We start from the raw sequence: 19,838 nt of genomic DNA, 5'->3' as shown, positions 1-19,838 counted from the left end.
TTTGGTTTAATTCCTTATGAATAATCATTATATTTTAAGTAATTATTTTTTTCTTCCATATTGCTTACTTTTTCAAGTTTTCCTTTCTCGTGCCATTTCTTACAACTCTTCTTTTTATCTTAAGAATGGACTTAATGATCATTGCACAATTTATATTTGTGACAACTTAAGGGAGGCTTCATTACCACCTTTCTCAAATATAAGGTATTTTATATTTGTTAATTTTGTGATGTGTCAAAGGTGTTTTAGGATGACGATCAAGTTGTTTATACCTTTTTCATATATCAGGTCAAATGTTAACCTCAAACAATGTTTAACAAGTCAAAAAAAAAAAACTAACATCATTAAATTAAAAGAAATTATATTAATTTATTTTTAAAATTTGAGGAAAAAATATAAACATAAAAAAATTTCAATTTGAGATACTAATAAAATTCACATTTAACAATAATAAAATATGTATTCAATGATCTTGTATCACTAAAAAGTTGTTCAAAAGTAATGATCAATAAAAATCCGGTATCCATGTGAAAAGACACATCTTCAAATATAATTTTGGATTCTCTCTTAGAAAAAATTAAAAGTGTGAGTTTTTATTTTCTATATTTTTAGGATAATGATATTATGACTTCAATTTTTTTATTGTCATCCTTTATTCTCTAATGTGTCTTAGCGTAAGTCATTGATTAATGTACTACTATCTTTTTTCTTCAAAAAATAAATAATCCATATAAAAGGACGAAAGTTAAAAGATGAAAGTCGAAGTATAATTTTTTATATTTTTATCAATTTCATTATTAAAAAATGATTAATGTCTACTTTATTACATTTAAAAAATAAAAATGGGTAAATAAAAATATTTGATAATCGAAAAGAATCATATAATCATTTTAAAATGATTACAAATTAGTTAAGAAAATGTTTCAGATACAACATACAATATATCGTTTTTCCTTATACCGTAAATAAAGTGCAATATTACATTATACCTTAGACCATAATTTTAGAAAGTTTTGAAATTATTCTTTCCTCCAAAAAGAAAATTTAAACTCAATCCAATTTTATATAAGAAAGGTGAAGCTTCCATGTATTATAAGTTAAACATATCGAAGTAAATTATATTTAAGATTGGTAATTGCTGTGATAATGACGTAAGGGTGTGTGAAATGTGATGTCATTATTTTATTAAAGAGTTGAATGTGAATAGAGTTTGGAGCAAAGTAGCATCAACATGAATTGACCTGTCCACTCAAACTTCATTTGTTTGATTATATGGGAATAAGAAAATGATTTTTTAATAGTTAAATTTTTGATAATTTTTTTTATAATCTGATGTGTGTTATTTTTGAAGTGTTTTTCATTTTTTTTATTTTTTAAATTCTAAATCACTCATTTTAGAAATAGTACACCAAATTTTCTGGAACGAATATTTTTTTCAAATTAAATTCATTTATGTACGGTAAAAATATATAGATATTTTGTAAAATTTTATTTATCTCTTTATATAAACTGACAGAAATAAAATTGTGTTTTTCTTCCCTCATGTTTGGTTGGACATCCCTCCACTGGTACGTGTATCTTGTGCATCCAAACAAAAATTGTTAGCACCATTCTATATTTCCATGTGATAAATGCATTCATGCATTATGCTCACATAATTCTTTCACTGGACCCCAACCCAACACTCTCTCTGCATTATACTTATGTTTACCATGATATTGTCTCAATAAAATATGTAACTGTAAAGTCAAAATTAATTTTTGTATATTTTAAATGTAATAATTTTATATAGTTTTTTTTTCTTCAAAATTCTCCTCACACGAATTGGAGGGCCCAAATGCTCCAGTCATATTTTTTTTTTATTACTTATGTATATAATAAATAGTTATGGGAAAATGTTATTACTGTGTTTGTTTGTACTAAGTCTGACAGCATTTTCCACGTTGATAGGTACATTTGTTTATTTTTTCAATTATTGGAGAGCTAGTTGCTACAATTAGACTATTAGAGAGAGAAACAAATTACAAAAAATAAAAAATTGGCTCCACAAAGTTTTCATTTTTTTATCTAAAAAATAAAATAAATATATCCAAATGTGTTTGAATAATTGAATGGCTGTTTGTAATCTATAAATTTTAGGTATTTCAAAGTTAATTGATTTTTCATGAGATTGTATCTTTCGTTAAAATTTAGGTTTAGTATTCATTTGATCTTTATTTTTGTCAAAAAATAAGTTAAGTTAGTTTTTTAATTTGTTTAGTCTCAATTTATTGTGATTTTTGAAAAATTGAAATAATTTGTTTTTCTTTTTGTTAAATTTTTTGAAATATATCAAGAATTTTTATCAAAATTGATATTACGATTATATTAATTATACCAATAAAATAAATTATTATATTTAAAAATTTTAATTTTAATGAAAAACATTAATTCGTTTCTAAAATTTTAATAAAAAATATCAAATAGCATCAATTTTTCACAAAATAAATACCAAATTTGCATCACAGATCAAACTAAGACTAAAATCAAAATATCATTTTTGGACAAAAACAATGACCAAACAAGGAATTAAATCTAAGATTCATGATATTTTTGTATGGATATATTGTAAACTTTGGTGTGTTTAATACTCTAGGATAATTAGAGTTTTGGTAATAATGTGCAGAGGTATTATGTTGAAGATGTACTGATTATGAATGTGAGATATACCAAGTTTAACAATCTTAAATAGCTGCTACCATTGAACAATATTAAACATATGAACATAATGTTGGAGTTTCTAGGTATCCATATTTTAAAAAGTTTGAGCGGAAAATACATCATTTCATGTAACATAATAATTTGGATGGGAAATTTTAAAAAGATAATTAATTTAAAGAAAATATAAATTTTTAATAAGATAATATGTTATTCGGGTAAAATTTTAAAAAAATTAAAATTGTCAACTTTTATGACAATAATTAGATTATTTAAAAATAGAAAATTTAAATTTTACATTAAAAAATAAGCATTTGAATTTTTTGTATTCCAAATTCATGTCTTTTCTTCATATTCTTTGATAAATTAGATTTTTGGTTGGGAGATCAATGATTTAACTAATGCTGAGACAATTTTGGGATGACAAAATTCAAGACATTGTTAGGATGACTACTTGTAGGTTGATATCAATTAGTTTTTTATTATTATTATTTATGTTGATAAGAAATATTGTTATTTAAATTATTATGATTTTTTTTTTTTGTTGATCAAAAAAACACTGTTGAAATGACTGAGATCGATGAAGTATTGAGATGACTACTCCTTAATTAATGCTAAGTATGATTTTTTATTGATATTAATTAATAACGATTATCTTTTGTTTAGATTGTTAAGTAGGATCAATTTTATTTTTAAATTGATATTAGTCAGAGTTTTTTCATCTAATATCGGGAAGTCTACTTTTTGACGTTTTTAAACTAAATTCTCTAGGTTGATGTTTGTTGTATTTTTTTTTTTGTTAATGTCTGTAATGGTAATTTTTTATTATCAATATTAATGTTATTATTATTAATATTTAGTTTAGTTTTTTTTTCTAATATTTATCTATTTCAACCAAAATTAACTAAGGATTTTTCTTCCAATGTCAATTGAAGAAAATTTTCAACCAAATCCGTTTGAGAACTAAAGGAAAAACACTCTGACTAATATCATTAGTATAAATCTTATTCATGTTAGTTTAAAGAAGAATTAAGTATGTTTTTAGTATCTTAATTTTGATTTAAAATTGGAATTATGTCCATGTTTGAAACTTTGAAAGATTTGGTTCCTAAATTTAAAATATAAATAAATATAACTTAATTACATTAATTTTTTTTTATGTGCCAAAACGTATTTTTCCAGCAAATATTGAATCAAGAATGTGTCAAACGGTACAAACAACTTCAATACTAACATAAACGCGTTTGACATCTAATAAAAAGTTAACGTAATTGAATTAAAAAGATTATATTTATTATTTTTAAAGTTTAAGAATTAACATGTACCGAAGTTTCAACAAGAAACAAATTCTAATTTTTTACAATTTTAGGTTAAAATTCAAAACCAAAGACGTGTTTAATCCTTTAAACAAATGTTGTTGTCATTCAAACGATCTCAATCAAATGTAATTGAGTGAAAGTTGTGAATATCAGTTAAAAATATCTTGAATAATTTTAACAAGAAATAATATAAATTAAAACCGTAAAAAGATAACTTGAGTTAATTTTTTTTAAATTAATAATATCTAAATAACATTTTGTATGTGATGGTTATATTAAAATAAGAAAATTAAAATTTTTAAAAATTAAATTATTTTTTAAATAAATTATTGGAAAAAGGAAAAAAAAGATTAAGGAGAGAATAGAAAGAAAATACGAAAAATTTTAAATTCTGAAGTATATTTAATAAATTTAAAACTATCCAATTTTAAGTGATTTAATTACTTTTGTAAAAGTGTAAAATTTCAATTCTTTAAAACATTTTAATAAAGTATATTTTACGTAAAACATTTCAAATCCTGTTTTAAAATGAACCGTGTTATTAAAATTCACACTATCACGGTTACGATTATTTCGACGCAATTAATTAAAAAACCAGTTGAAAACTAAAAAAAAAATAGCAACGAACCGAAAAAGTAGTTAATGATTGAAAAGTGATAGTGAGTGGCTGAAGAGATTCCGATAACAACAAACGTGCTAGATAGAACTCAACAACTCAAGCGACCAAAATAGAAATTTATAAAAATCACGTTGAATAAGTGCGATTATCAAAAATCATTGTCAAGCTTATGGAAAAAAGATTACACATAAAGTGTTGATGATTATGTTTTTTAAGACTAAAAGTTGATGAAATGATGATGCATCAGAAACCACATAAAAATAGTGGTGCTTGTGGAATTGCTCATCATTATTAGTATTATTATATAATACAACATAAGTACGTTTTCTACTATGATGGGACACAACCACACCAACAATAATCCCTTCAAATTAGGCAGCTCAATAAATTTAATTTTATATCACAATTGAGAAAAACGTGCTTTTTTCCGTACACGTTCATGCTCCCATGCCTGCAAAGTCACTAAACAAACAAAAGAAAACTAAATAACAAACACTCTAATTTCATTTCTTTAATCCACAGATTAGTCAAAGTATGTTCTGCCACTAATAAAATTTGATTATCCTTCTTAACACTTTCAACACTGTCTTATTATGCACGTGAATTAAAAATATAGTTTCGTTTAGATTAAATATTTTTAGACTAATTAAAATAGTTGATCAATCTTTTTCTGCAAAGACTAATTATTAGATACATTTTTATGTTTAAAAATAATATTTATTGTAAAAAATATTTATTCTTATTCAAGTTTTCTTAATTGAGTAATACACTTTAAATTGTGACGCGCTTGGCATATGAAAACATACATCATAATTATAAAAATTAGTTAATATAAATGGTAGCAACTTTAATTGCGGAGGAAAGAGACATTTTTCTATGAATACCTTAATTTAAATCGCAAGATAAAAAAGTGAAAACAAAAATGAGGAAGAAAAAAAAGAAGAGAAAGAACCCACGCAAGGGTGTACGTTGATGTAATGATGTATCCCCGGGTGGAAAATTGGACAAAGCGCCCGTTGACTTTTTTTTTCTTTTTCTTTTGTTCTTTTTCATCTACAGGGATAAAATGAGTGACATGACACACGAAAATTAAAAATAAAAAAGCTTCTTTCAAATATTTAATATAATTATCTAATCCTAACTCGAAATAAAGTTATAATCATTTTGCGTGAATTAATTTACAAATTTAGTGGTATTCAGGCGTTAATTGAAAAAAAAAATGTTAAAATAAATTCTCATAATTTTATAAAACTTATATATATATATATAAAGTTTAACATTTTTATATGTTTTTTTTGAATTTGGAGACATATTTTTAAATGATAATATCATAAAAAAGTTATAAAATTTTGGAGATAAAAATTAAGTAGGTTAATAGTAGTTTAAATGCATTTTTCTCCATTAATTCAAGGAAATGTGTCAAAATGAGTCAGCACTACTCATAAAAGTTAACTCACTATAAATTGGACAAACAGTATACTGAATGATGAAGTTTATAATAGTTTATACATATACTTTTGTTTTTTAACCTATGAATTAGTATAGATGTTCTTTAACCTTAGTTTAGTAACCTACCGAAGAGTTTTTAGAGACAAAATTATTATGAAGTTAGTAAACTCTAAAGTAAATAATATTTTAAATGTTAAGGCCAATTGTAGTTTATATACATATTTCTCTTTTAACTTATCAAGGACCCTTTTAAGGTAAAATTGTGTCAAAAACATTTATCTTCAAAGAAGACAATACTTTAGATATGTGATTATTGATCTTAATGATTTTATCTTAAGAGACTTGAGAAAACCATTTGTGAGGCCATTCCTACACCACAACTCTCTTCTTAGGATTTGTGAGACATGTTATTTAGGAATCAAAACCATTGGTAGTTTTTGGATAACTTCCTCTCTTAAATTGTCGATATGCTTTTTAAAAAATATAAAATTTTATGATAGATATTACTTAGGATGTGATATCTAATTAGACTTATTGTGATTTAAACATTAACCTCGTCTATAATATATATATATATATATATATATATATATATATATATATATATATATATATATATATATATATTTAAAAGTCTCATATTATTTAGAAATTATAATAAAATTTTTTATATGCATTAAATCAAAATATTAGTCTTATATCGGAGAAAACAAAATAAAGAACTTGAAGTTATTTCTACCCCTTTATCTCTCTTGGAAAACCTATTTCGTTACTCCAAAATTTCTTCCTAATTATATTACTGAGTTGAAATCATAAGTAAAAAGAGGAAGGCAAATTTGCTATCTAGAATGAAGAACATTAGGAACCATACAAATAATTTAGGTATTTAATTGAAGTATATATTTTGGTACAAAAGTGAAACATGTGGTTTAAGTTAAAGGAAGAAAAGATAAAATGCATTGAGGCATGATCCACAAGTTTTTTGTAGGCTTTCACGAACTTGTTTCCATATGATAGTTCCTAACCTTTTTTTTTATCTTGCCTAATCTTTCAATTAATCTCCTAGACCAAAATTCCTAAGCTACTCATGTTGCTAACACAAACACGTGTTCCACATGTAAACACAATTTTTCACCCCAAACATTTTTTACTAACAGATCAAAAGTATGCATGTTAAAAATATTTTATTGATATAACATTTAGATTTACATTAATTAAGTTCTTAATACATTTTTATATTTTACTGAATACTGAAAAAACTATTTTTAATTAAATCTTTGTTGTTAATTTTTTAATTGAATGATGTGATTGTTTTTTGGACAATCTAATTATATTATCTTACTTAATTACGTCACATTTAATTTTATAATTTTATTTATTGCAAATTAAAATATTTATATAAATACTAACTTCTTTTTTTATAATAACGGAAGTGTTTTTGTTTTTTAATTAGAATGGAGCTTACTAACTATAATAGTGTTTATTGGAGAGGTTAAATGGTGGAGAAAATAAATAGGGTACGAATAAGAGTGGTAGATTTAAATAGAAAACCTAACAAAATATAGCACGAAAGCTAGTGAAAAAATATTCACGACAAGAATATTTAATGGGAGAAAAAAAGGATTATTCATTTATTTATTTAAATAAATAAATATGCTATTATTCAATTTATTTTAAACTGTTATCTGTTTCTTTTATTTTTCAATAAAATAAATTAATATTTATTAAACACAAACACACACACAAAAAATATCTTCTTGTTTCTCTTCTTTTAAAACTCATCTTCCAAAGGTGCCTTGAATTTTTAGTTCTCCGTTCCTTCTGTGTGATTAAAATGTTCTTTCTTTGTCATGATTGCTTGTATTATCATTCTCCTTTACTTTTTTAATGTCAGAGGAATGTCATCTCTTTATAATATATTTTATTATTAACTTAATGTTTTTCTAATCAATTTATTAAATAAAAAAAAACCTACTCTTTTTAGGTGATCTACATAATATATATATATATATATATATATATATATATATATATATATATATATATATATATATATATATATATATATGATAACACATGAAAAACGCGACAATGAACATATATCGTTTACGACAGCTTACCAATAATTTTTAGTTATTTATTTATTAGTATTATTATAATCTTCCTTTAAACTTATAAGAATTTTATATTATATTACTATAAACAAATTAATTTCTATTTTAAAAATATTAAAAAGTACATAATTTCTATAAAGAAAACATACGAAGATAAATATAAGGTTTAAATGCTATTTATTTTCTTTATTTTCATCGTATTTATTTAATTTGATTTTTATTTTGATTATCAATTTTGTCCATCTTGCTAATCGTATTTAAATAGATGTTTGTGAACAGTATATGTCATGTAGTTAGGGATTGCAACGGGGTGGGCCAGAGACAGGTTTCGCTATTTCATATATCTCCATAGAAAAAATTCATCATCATCATCATTCCATTTTCATAGAAAAAATTAATCCTCACCCCCATACCCATTGATATCAAATTTTTCTCTCATCTCCATCCCCACCGGATCACAAGTATATTCTTCTACCCATAATTGTACCGTTTCATTATTAAGTAATTAATTTTTATAAAATAATAAAGTATTACGGTAATATTATAATATTCAATATTAGAAGAAAGATGATTTCTTCGATATCAAATATTTATAAAAAAACTATAAATGTATATATTTCAAATTAGAATACCAAATATAATTTTATGAGAACCCAAACATTTATTAAATTTACGAACAATAATGAAACATAATTGACAAAAATCATAAATATTTTTAAAAAAATATAAAAGGAAAACAAATATTTAAATTAAGAAATATTTTGAATTTTGTTTACTCAAATTTTTTAAATTCCAATGAATATATTTTTAATACACTAATAAAAGTTATAACACACCACTTCATCAAAATCACGCAAAGAACAAAGATTAAACTAATAATAATTAAATCTTCACATAAATATTGTATCTTTTGAACTTTAATATATGTTGGATAGTGATAAAAATAAAATCATGGCAATTACATTAAATTTTTATATTATAGTAAAAAAATTTATTTCTACAATTATAGTGACAAAATTACATATGATAATGAGTTAGAAAAAAAATAATTATATACAATATAGAAAAATAGTATTCTACGTTATAAAATAAACAATAAATAAAAATATTAAAATATTATCAAATACGTGTCTTAGAAACAATTTGAGAAACTATTGAATGAAATCACACAAAGAAAAACAAATGTATAATTACGAGTACGATAAGATGAAAAATTATGAAAATTGTTTTATCAAACAAAAGAGTTCTTCAAATGAAACAAAAATTAATAATAGTTAAAGTAAAGAAGATAAAATTTTTATATTACCTAATAAAAAAAAGTTTTATGCTATTAAACATTTAAATTGAGAGTTTTAAACATTCTCATGTGAAAGGAAAAATATACAATAAATAAAAATAATTAAAAAAAGAATAGAAATATTCAAATGTGAGACATAAAAATATTTAATTGACATACATCATTTGAACATAATTGCATAAAGATCATGATAAGATGAAAAATATATAGGAGATGCGAATGAATTTCATGAAAAACTAATCAATTAGAAGAAATAAAAAATAAAAAATGTTGGTAGAGGGAGTTAATTCACCTATGAATGAAGCATGGTTTTGATGATGTCTGCTGGATTAGAGTAGAACATAGACTTGGTCTAGTTAGGTCATGTATTAGGTTAGTAGTTTATCTTTATCAGTTGTATGTTAGGCCTGCTTTGTGCTGCATTGGACCATTACACTCTTGCTGGTGCAAACATGAATGGCTAGCTGTTTAACTAATGGATTAGCTGTGAGTATGACACTAAGGAAGTAAAAATATGCTCACGATAATTGATTAGGTAAATTGCTAATCAATTAATGACAACAAAAAACTCTGTATAAAAGCTGGTTTTAAAATCTGTTTTGTGCCTGGAGAAAATTGACAAATCACGTAGTTTTCCTTTTGAGAGAGAGCCTTCTGAGAGTCACAGAGATATTGAACATTCTGGAAGATCATTCAAGTGCAGATCCAAGAAGATTGATAGTTGATTCTACCATGATGGGTCTTGCTTGAATCAAGGAGCATATTGTCAAATCTGCACAACATAGGTGTATTCGTTTCTTGATTCTGTTTATTGTATTTCTGATTACAGTGCTTCAGTGTGTAAAGTGTAGGCCTAGGTGCAATTACTTGGATGCATTGCTCCTAGGGGGAGTTCTTGATTGGTAAATCAACTTCTTGAGTTTTAGGGTCTAGAATTATATAGGTGTGCTTGTAATTCTTAGATCCTATCTGTTTAGTGGAATCCTCCTAAGTAAGTTACTTAGGAGAAGACTGGATGTAGATTCATTTTGAATCGAACCAGTATAAATTGGTGTGTATTGCTTCTTTCTCTTCTCTCACAACCTTTCTTGATTGAGTTAAAACACTCCATTAACCCAGAACTGCGAAATTGATTAATTGAGCTTTAAAACCTAAAGATTTCTTCAAGATTCATCTTAAACCAGATAAAAGCTTGTTAATCAATTCAGATCCCCTAGTGGTTAAGATAATTAGACAGATCTATTTTTAACAAATAAAAAAGTGTATAGCGATATATATAAGGTTACTTAATTGACTATGAATATTTTAATAGGGGACGGAGATATGGCAGGTATGAGGACGGGGACGGGGATGAGGCAAATATGTACATTCACATACTCATCCTAATACCCAATTGAAAAAGTTGAGGATTTCCCGTACCCATACCTATGCCAAGTCATAGCGGGACATTCCCCGTCAAAACGGGAATGAGTTCGAACAATACCTACGGGGCGGGTTTATTTGGCATCTCTACATGCAGTTCCTGATTTTTAAAATTTTTAAATTTTTTTTCTTATTTTAAAATGAAAAATTGTCCACGTGTCAACTAAATATCGTGCCACTTGTCAATATTAGTACATGTATCAGTTTGTTGTTGTGTCTTTTCTTTTATTTAATTTAGTCTCTATATTCGTTATTTTTGTTCAATTCAATCCCATTTTTTGTTAAATGGAACAATTTTGTCATTTTCAAATTGAGACCAAATTTTATTTTTATATAAATGTTATACTAATATTTTACTTAAAATTGACATTTTTGTTAATTATTTTTAAAATTCAATTATAAATCAATAGATTTAATTATAAATAGAATATAATTTTTAGATTCAATTATTAAAGAGAATATAATTATTTAAAATGTTATTAGAATATAATTATTAAATATTTTTTTCTAATATTTTATACTAAATATACTAATATTTTTAAAATTCACATTTAAAAATATTACAAATGTTGAAAATATTTTAGAAAAATATATTAATATTTCTAAAATTAATATTTAAATCTAAAATATTTTAGATTTTAATATCTAAAACACAATAAAAAATATTAAATGTTTAGATTTAAATGTCAATTGTAGAAATATCAGTATATTTTTCTAAAAAATTTAATAATTATATTTTATTTAATAATTGAATTTAAGAATTATATTTAATTTATATTTAAATATAATAATTTATAAAATATAATTTTAAAAACAATTAATTAAAATTTTAATTTTAATAAAAATATTAGTATACTTTTTATATAAAAATTAAATTTGGTTTTAATTTAGAAGGGACAATATTGTTCCATTTTAAAAAAAATAGTATTGAATTGAACAAAAATAATAAATATAGAGACTAAATTAAACAAAAAAAATGACACAATCATGAACTGACATGTGACACATACATTGACACTTGACACGACATGACTTGACACATGAACAATTAAAAATAAATAAATAAATAAATAAAACAAATCAAGAATTAACACATGTCATACAATATTTGCATCTGTTAACTATTTAAGCATTATTAGCAAAAAAAAAAAAAGACAAAATTTATCAAATTAATAAAAATCATGATCTAATTGAACACCGAATAGAAAATATGACAAAATTGAACAACGGCGACAATAAAGACAAAAAGATATTTAAGCATAGATATAAATATTTTGCACAATAATATTAAAATTGTGAAAAGAAGATCTATCTTCGTTACATCAATAATGGTTGAAAAATGTAGGTGTGTGATTGTTTTTTATTATAATAAAAAATCTATTATAGCTAATGAATAATATATATTATTATTTTTTTATAACATTAATAATTTTTTATTATAAAAACTAATGAAATTAATTGTATTTATGAGAGTAGAAAATGAAAAATAAAATGAAATATACAAAAAAAAAAGAGAGAGATATCACGTTTATGTAAAATAGATCAATCATATTTCACAGTCCCATTCATATATTTTTTATTTTTAATTTGTTCCTATTTTTTCTTTTCATTTACTGTTAAAGAAAACATATTTAATATTAATATATCTTCTAACCTACTTTACAAAAGGATTTTCACTTTTCACCAAACCAATATGAATGTAAATTTTTACATGAATTAATATAAGTTTACCTTACTTTTCTTTCTACAATATTTCCATGTAATTGATGTAAAAAGATACCTTGAATCAACACTTTATAACACTGTACAATCTGCCAATTTATTGAATGAGTATAATAAACACTGAAAAGAAGCTTCTAGGAAATTTGTCAATCTCTTTACATATTGTAAACTACAAATTACCCATTGAATAATGAGGACAATGTGAGTGTACCAAATTAGTTCTTCCAAATCCACAAGTTAGTTTGTTACTCTTCCAAACTTGGAACTTTGAATATTCTTATGTTATGATAATAAGATTATTCCCTTACCTTTTTGCCTGGTGTGAGGCTGCTATGGAGAGGACCAACTTTACCTTGGATACGATCTTTAAGAGGACATTGCACAAATTCATGGGATTCAATTCTTTCAAGGTGGTTGGATTGTCCTTCTTTGGGATTCAAACAATGAATTTGTAAACCAGACAAAGATTAAAAGTTTATGTGGTCACAACATTTTCCACAAGAAGCCAAAGTTGTTGGGAAGGATACATCCTTAAAAAGCAAACACTTCCCTCTTCAAAAGTTTCATCATTCAAACACCGAATACCAACAATCCTCACATTTCAAATTCCACTGTTTCTTCTTCTGATCATGGTTTGGCCGTGAAAATTTAGAGCCAAACAAATGACACATGTGAATTCCAACCAACTCAACCTTTTTTATTATTATCTTGAATTATGAATGAATTCACTAAATGAGTTAATAAAAAAAAAAATTGTTCTCTCTGAATGCAGAACAAAGAAAAGAAAAAGTTTGGCATAAAAAAATGGACATAGAGTTCGGTAAGGGCACGAAATCACAAACACAATCAGATAACCTTTTACCAGAATAAAGCAATTGTTTTTGATGTGCCAACCAATACTTAGAAGCATGGTCGGATTTTCTCTAACGTGGACATAATAAAATCCAGTCTAGTCAAGGCTTTTCATATATATATATATATATATGCACCAAGCATTTTTCATTTTTCACCTTCTTGATATCTACCACTTGGCCACATGGACCATCTTAGACTTATTCTCCTACTCTTCCTGTTCCTACCCACCTGCTTCTCTTTCACGTTTCAAACTCCTTCAATCAATGAGTTTACCAATCAAAGTTCTTCTCTGAGGCAGCAGATTCTGGAGCTAGCTAACAGTCCTAGCACGGTGAAATGGATCAAGAGAATAAGGAGGGAAATCCATGAACACCCAGAGCTTGCAAATGAGGAGTTCAGGACAAGTGCTCTCATCAGGCGCGAGCTGGACCAGTTGGGTGTTGCTTACCACTGGCCTGTGGCTGGGACTGGTGTCGTTGCCAAACTTGGTTCTGGGTCTCCTCCTTTTGTTGCTCTTAGAGCAGACATGGATGCTTTGCCAATTCAGGTTAGTGTTACTATTTTTTCAGACCACACACAGTCTTGTGTTCTTTCTTAAGGTCTTTGTTCTGTTTCTCACTTTGTTCTTCCAAGCTTTTCTTCTTTGATGCCACATGGACACAACACAAGTGATGGACATGTATGCATGTTCATGTTTGTGGCTAGTTTTGGCTATTGATTTTGTTGTTTCTTTTAGTGAAAAACAAATCAGAAAAAGGATCCTAGCAAATAGTTGTGTTTCCTGGGTGGACAAAAACTGTAAGAGAAATGAACAAGTTCAATTGTGTTTGTAGTCTTCTTGAGTTGGGAATTGGTGTTTGTTTGAATCCGAGGATTACGTGCTGCTTGTTGATTTTACTGATCCAAATTACAAGAGGAATCGGAAAGCGAGTATTAGTTTTGAAAAAAGATGTTGATCATGTAACTGGGAATAGTTTTCAGAAGTGGAAAAAGGAAACAGTGGCAAGATAATTATTATTGAATTCCACAAAAGTACAACCTGGAGTACTGTTACTATATGGGAAAGTTCTGACCATAATTTTAATGGGCTCTGTACTGAAATTCACACCTTATTCCACCATTAACGCTCTAATGGGTTAAATCAGTTAATTTTTTCCTTTCACAACTTCTACAGAATTCCTCCCACACAACCTTCTTTTATTCAGATTTCTGATCTCTTGATTATTTATACTGCAAACCACCCATTTGTGACTAAATAAGATAATGAATTTGATGATTTGATATCAGTATATATCGTTGCAATACTTTATACATTTGTACTAGGCTGAGAATGGGGACGTAACATTCTTTACCAATGCTATCTTCTAGGACAAATTTGGCAAGTAATTGATGCGTTTGACATATGTGACTGGGAACAGGAAAGGGTTGATTGGGAGCATAAGAGCAAAGTAGATGGAAAAATGCATGCTTGTGCACACGATGCACATGTTGCCATGCTACTTGGGGCAGCAAAGATACTGCAAGAAATGAAGGACATGTTACAGGTGAAGTGTAATCGGAAGATGAACATTTTAGGATGTATCGTATTATGTCTTTCTTCCTTTGAAAACTTTTAACTTCACATGCAGACTACTGTTGTTCTAATATTCCAACCAGCAGAGGAAAAAGGCACAGGAGCAAGAGAAATGATCCGAGAAAAGGTGCTTGAAGATGTTGGGGCTATTCTTGGGTTGCACTTGGTGGCAGAGTATGAAACAGGTGTTGTTGCATCTCGGCCAGGGGAGTTTTTAGCTGGATGTGGAGGCTTCAAAGCAAAGATCAGTGGAAAACGAGGCTTATCAGGAGTTTCTCAGGATTGTTATGATCCAGTTTTGGCAGCTTCAACATCAGTTATTAGCTTGCAAACCATTGTTTCGAGGGAGGTTGATCCTTTGGATTCTCAGGTGGAGTGAAATTCTCAAATTGAGTAGTAAAAAACATTTGGCAGGTGCATTAATTAGTATGTATGACTGATTCTCTTCATGGTTTATTAGTTCTACAAAAGTTTACACAGAGATTTTAGTTTGGCAGGTGCTTTCTGTGGCCATGATCAATGCAGGGTATGCTCACGACATAATCCCTGATTCAGCTACATTTGGAGGTACTTTTAGAGCATTCAGCAAAAAGAGTTTCTATGGACTGAGGAAAAGGATAGAAGAGGTAAATGTCTGATTTTGAGATGAAACAACTTTCACTTGATATTATGTAGGATGAAGAAAGTTACACTTGGTTTTCCCAATAACTTGCATTCGAAATGTTCCTTACTCTAGATACTATGAAGCAAAAACTAAGGATAGAAAAAGATTTGTCTAAGAGGATTTTCAATGCATGTAACCTGTTTTGAGCAGGTTATCAAAGGGCAAGCAGAAGTACATAGGTGCTATGCTGAGGTTGAGTTCTTAGGTAATGAACATCCCACAATCCCTCCAACCACAAATGATGTAAGAATATACGAACTAGCACACCAAGTCTCTAGTAAGATTGTTGGAGAAGATAATATAGAATTTGCTCCTCTCTTCACTGGAAGTGAAGATTTTGCATTTTACTTGGAAAAAGTACCAGGCACATTCCTTCTTCTGGGCACACGAAATGACAAGAGGGGATCCACATATACTGCTCATAGTCCTTACTTTTTCATTGATGAAGATGTGCTTCCCATTGGGGCTGCAATACATGCAGCTTTTGCTCTTTCATACCATTCTTAGTCAACAAACTCATACCCCTTGTAATTCAACACATTCTTTGTCATAAGTAGCTGTCAGGGAACATTTTTTTATCTGCTTAATGCATATTGAATTTGCTTTACCTGGCTGCTATCACAAATAACCAAACCTAAAAGGCTAAGATTTTCAGTGTTTTACACTCCTTGACCACTAAAGTTTTCATACACTGTAATTTCACTATCATTTGAGTACAACTTTATCATGTATAATTAGTTTTTTACTTCTACTCTTTTGAAAGTAACATGAATCAAGATATTTTGTACATAAAAAGTAAACTCTTATGATTGTGGAAAGTTTGTGCAACGTTTGAGTGGTTTGAAATGGTTTTGGGAGTCAGAAGTGGTCTGAACATGTGGTTTGAAACATGCGAACAGTGACCCTTCTTTGCATCATTTATTCATTATCAACTTTGGAGGAAAGCCATCAATTACGTCACAAAGAAGCAGATTCCTCAGACTTTAAATAGTGCAATAATAGGTATTGGATAAAGTTTAGTATGGTACGAGAAATGGGAGTGCACACAATTTTGTTCAAATTCACCCGACCAACGTAGGACATTGTAGCTAATTAATGTCCTTTAGGTAAGAAGCAGGCGAAACAACAAAAGGGGTGCAGAGAAAATTGCACGGTGCAAGTGGTTTTGTTGGTCCCGTTTACGGGTCTGACATCATGCCAGCGATGCTTCACTCATCACTTTCAGTCGTAATGAAGCAGAAGAACCACAGTCCAAACAACAAAATCAACCTAGTAACATGGTGAATTTGAATTTCGAGTCATAGCCACCCTATGCTGCTAACTGATGTATCCTTGTCAATAGAACATGAAGTTATGTTTTGCTGCTTCTATTTTTTTTTTCTTATATTTTCACTACTAAATTTTGACAACTTTCTTTTATAATATGATGTGTTATTTTTAAGTGGTTTTGGAAGATTGTTAGAAAAATGAAAAATGAAAAATCAATTAGAAGATGACACCTAAAGTTGTAAGAGGAAGTTGTCAAAATTTAGTGGTGAAAAATCATTTTTCATTTTTTTTAACGTTAAGATTTTTTAGTCTTTAAAATTTAATGAACCTTAAAAAAACAATAAATATTTGTTATATTTAATATTTGATATAAGTCAGGTGTCAAAGCAAATCTGGTTTGCTAGCCCGCCAAAAAAATGATGGGTTTGGTTGAAATTTTCAATTCGTCAATCATTTTTTACTCAGTTTGTTTAGTCCGTCAAGTTGGTGGGTCAAGGACAGATTAGTCCGTCCTTGATTAGCTGGTTCATTTTTATTTATTTTTTAATATTTTTATTTTAAAAAATTATAAAAATTATAAAAAATAAATGTTATATATTATATTTTTGTATAAATGTAAATGTGTAATACTATTATAATTTAAATAATTAACATTACATATTAAGTTCCAACTATTAGTTATAATAAAGTAATTTAACATGTAAATATAATAATTATTTTAATTTATCCAATTAAATATATTAATCGGTCAATTAAAAGCTTAACAATATTTATATGATCAAATATGTTCTAAACTAGTTTTTGTACCCGTGTTGCACGATGGATTTTTTAGATCTTATTTTTTTTAAATGGCAATGAACAATGAGTGCTATGCAATAACCTATATATGAAAATATAATGTCTTTAAAAAATTGTGAAGTGTAGAAATGAATTAAACAAATAATAAAAAACAATATTATTGTTGTATTTCATTTTGTCTTTGGTTGTCTATTTTTTTATCTGCAATAACAAACACAAAAAAGATCACTGATAAAAATGTTAAGCTATGCTGAAAATATGATTTCTTTAAAAAACAATTATTTTCCTCCAATAGACAATAGAACATGTAGTATTATATATTAATTGCATAAATATTCGTTTAAACTTTTACTCACAAAAATATTTAACAATTAAATGTTCTTATGAAAATAATTATGATATTTGTGCTTTAGTGATGAACTTTGTTTGTTAAACTAAATCTAAAATTTACTTTTTACTTACACAAATTCATTTATCCGTTTAAAAAAATACTGTAAAATATATGTAAGTTAATTAATAACTACTAATTTTAATAAAATACTAATAATAATACAAATAATTATTATTATTTCAATATAATTAATTTCTTTATATAATTTTCTTTAAATATATAATCATGTATACTTATAAATAGAATATTTAATAAAAAGTTTAATAATATGAAAAAATTAAATAATTAATTGCAGTTATTTTTTATAACAAATTAATTAAAAATAGATAATATTATTTTATAGTAATATTAAATATAATAATGAATTATATTATTAATAATATAATATATCAATTAATACTGAACTGAATTTATAAACATAAATTAAAGTTACGTTTAGTATAATTATTATTATATCTGGAAAAACATTTATTTCCTATCTTTTTTTTTCTTCCAGATTTTTTTGTTTATATATATAGAATTCATCAGTACGGTGTTTTGATGTTTTCGAGGAAGAAGTGTTCATTCAGTTGTTATAGTTTAAAAAAAAAATTAAAATTGTGTCTCCTTACTAATACGTATAAAATAAGTAGATTTTTAGCTAGGTTCCATGATTTGATCAGTTGAGTTTCCAGTAACCCTTTTATAATATTTTTATTTTATTTTATAATTTTTTTTGAATCGATTTTGGATCTCTTGATTTGTTTCATGAATGTTAGTAGTGGTAGAAGGATTGGTCTTATTATAAATATAATGACTGTCGACAACCTGATCTTTTTGAATTTAATAATGTTTAGATGAATTATTTTACATGTTTAAGTATGTGTTTGATTTGAGTATTAAAAAGTTAGTTTACATAAGGTACGTCGAATGGAACAATAAATTCGACCTCCTTAATTTTAGCTATACAATAAGTTGTAATAAAAAAAATTACCTAGATTTAATTTGATGTATTTTTTAAAGTATATAAAATGAGGGAAACTTATATTTATACAATATATGTAAATACAATATATTTAAAATATGCAATTGAATAATCTTATATAGAAAAAAAATATTTATAATATCTTTTGTTTTAAAAAAATAATATAAAAATTGCAAACTCATAGTAATGTAACAATAAATTTGAATATAAAAAAAATAAAACATGAATACAAATAATATATATATATGATAAAATATTAACAAAATTATAAATTAATGTAGAAATTGATTTCCTAAAAGAATATCATAAATAATAAGATTTTTAATATAATAATTAACTTAAAGATTTCTTTACGTAAAAAACATATTTGAATATTTTTTTTAGGAACCTAATATAATAAAAATTAAGGAAAGAAACAAATAGAAATTCTAAATTTTCTAAAAATTTATTTTATGTCAAAAAAATATATACTTGAAGTCATAAAAAAATAACTATTAATGTATTTTTTAAATCCTAATTTAATATAACTTTAATTTTTTGTTCAAAATTTTAGAGAACTATCTTAAGTGTTGCTTGAATGTAGCTACATTTCACCCAAAGATAAAATTTCTCCCAAAATCTCGCCACAAAATATTTGTTGGCTTAAAATCATAATTATTCATTTTTTTTTTGTCAATTTCTTTAT

The 19,838-nt window shown here is 26.1% G+C and overlaps 1 protein-coding gene across 1 annotated transcript; it reads left to right on the top strand.

Annotated features, from left to right (window-relative positions):
- The first annotated feature begins 13,634 nt into the window (after positions 1-13,634).
- LOC114179288 (IAA-amino acid hydrolase ILR1-like 4) lies at positions 13,635-17,097 on the top strand. Its single transcript, XM_028065565.1, has 5 exons — positions 13,635-14,041; positions 14,913-15,038; positions 15,123-15,437; positions 15,565-15,693; positions 15,882-17,097. Exons 1-5 carry the CDS (start codon positions 13,676-13,678, stop codon positions 16,236-16,238), a joined length of 1,293 nt encoding a protein of 430 aa, XP_027921366.1. The 5' UTR covers positions 13,635-13,675; the 3' UTR covers positions 16,239-17,097.
- Positions 17,098-19,838: the final 2,741 nt, after the last annotated feature.

Source organism: Vigna unguiculata, chromosome 3, assembly GCF_004118075.2.
Source record: "Vigna unguiculata cultivar IT97K-499-35 chromosome 3, ASM411807v1, whole genome shotgun sequence".
NCBI lineage: Eukaryota > Viridiplantae > Streptophyta > Magnoliopsida > Fabales > Fabaceae > Vigna > Vigna unguiculata.
This window is presented reverse-complemented; position numbering and strand designations above follow the sequence as displayed.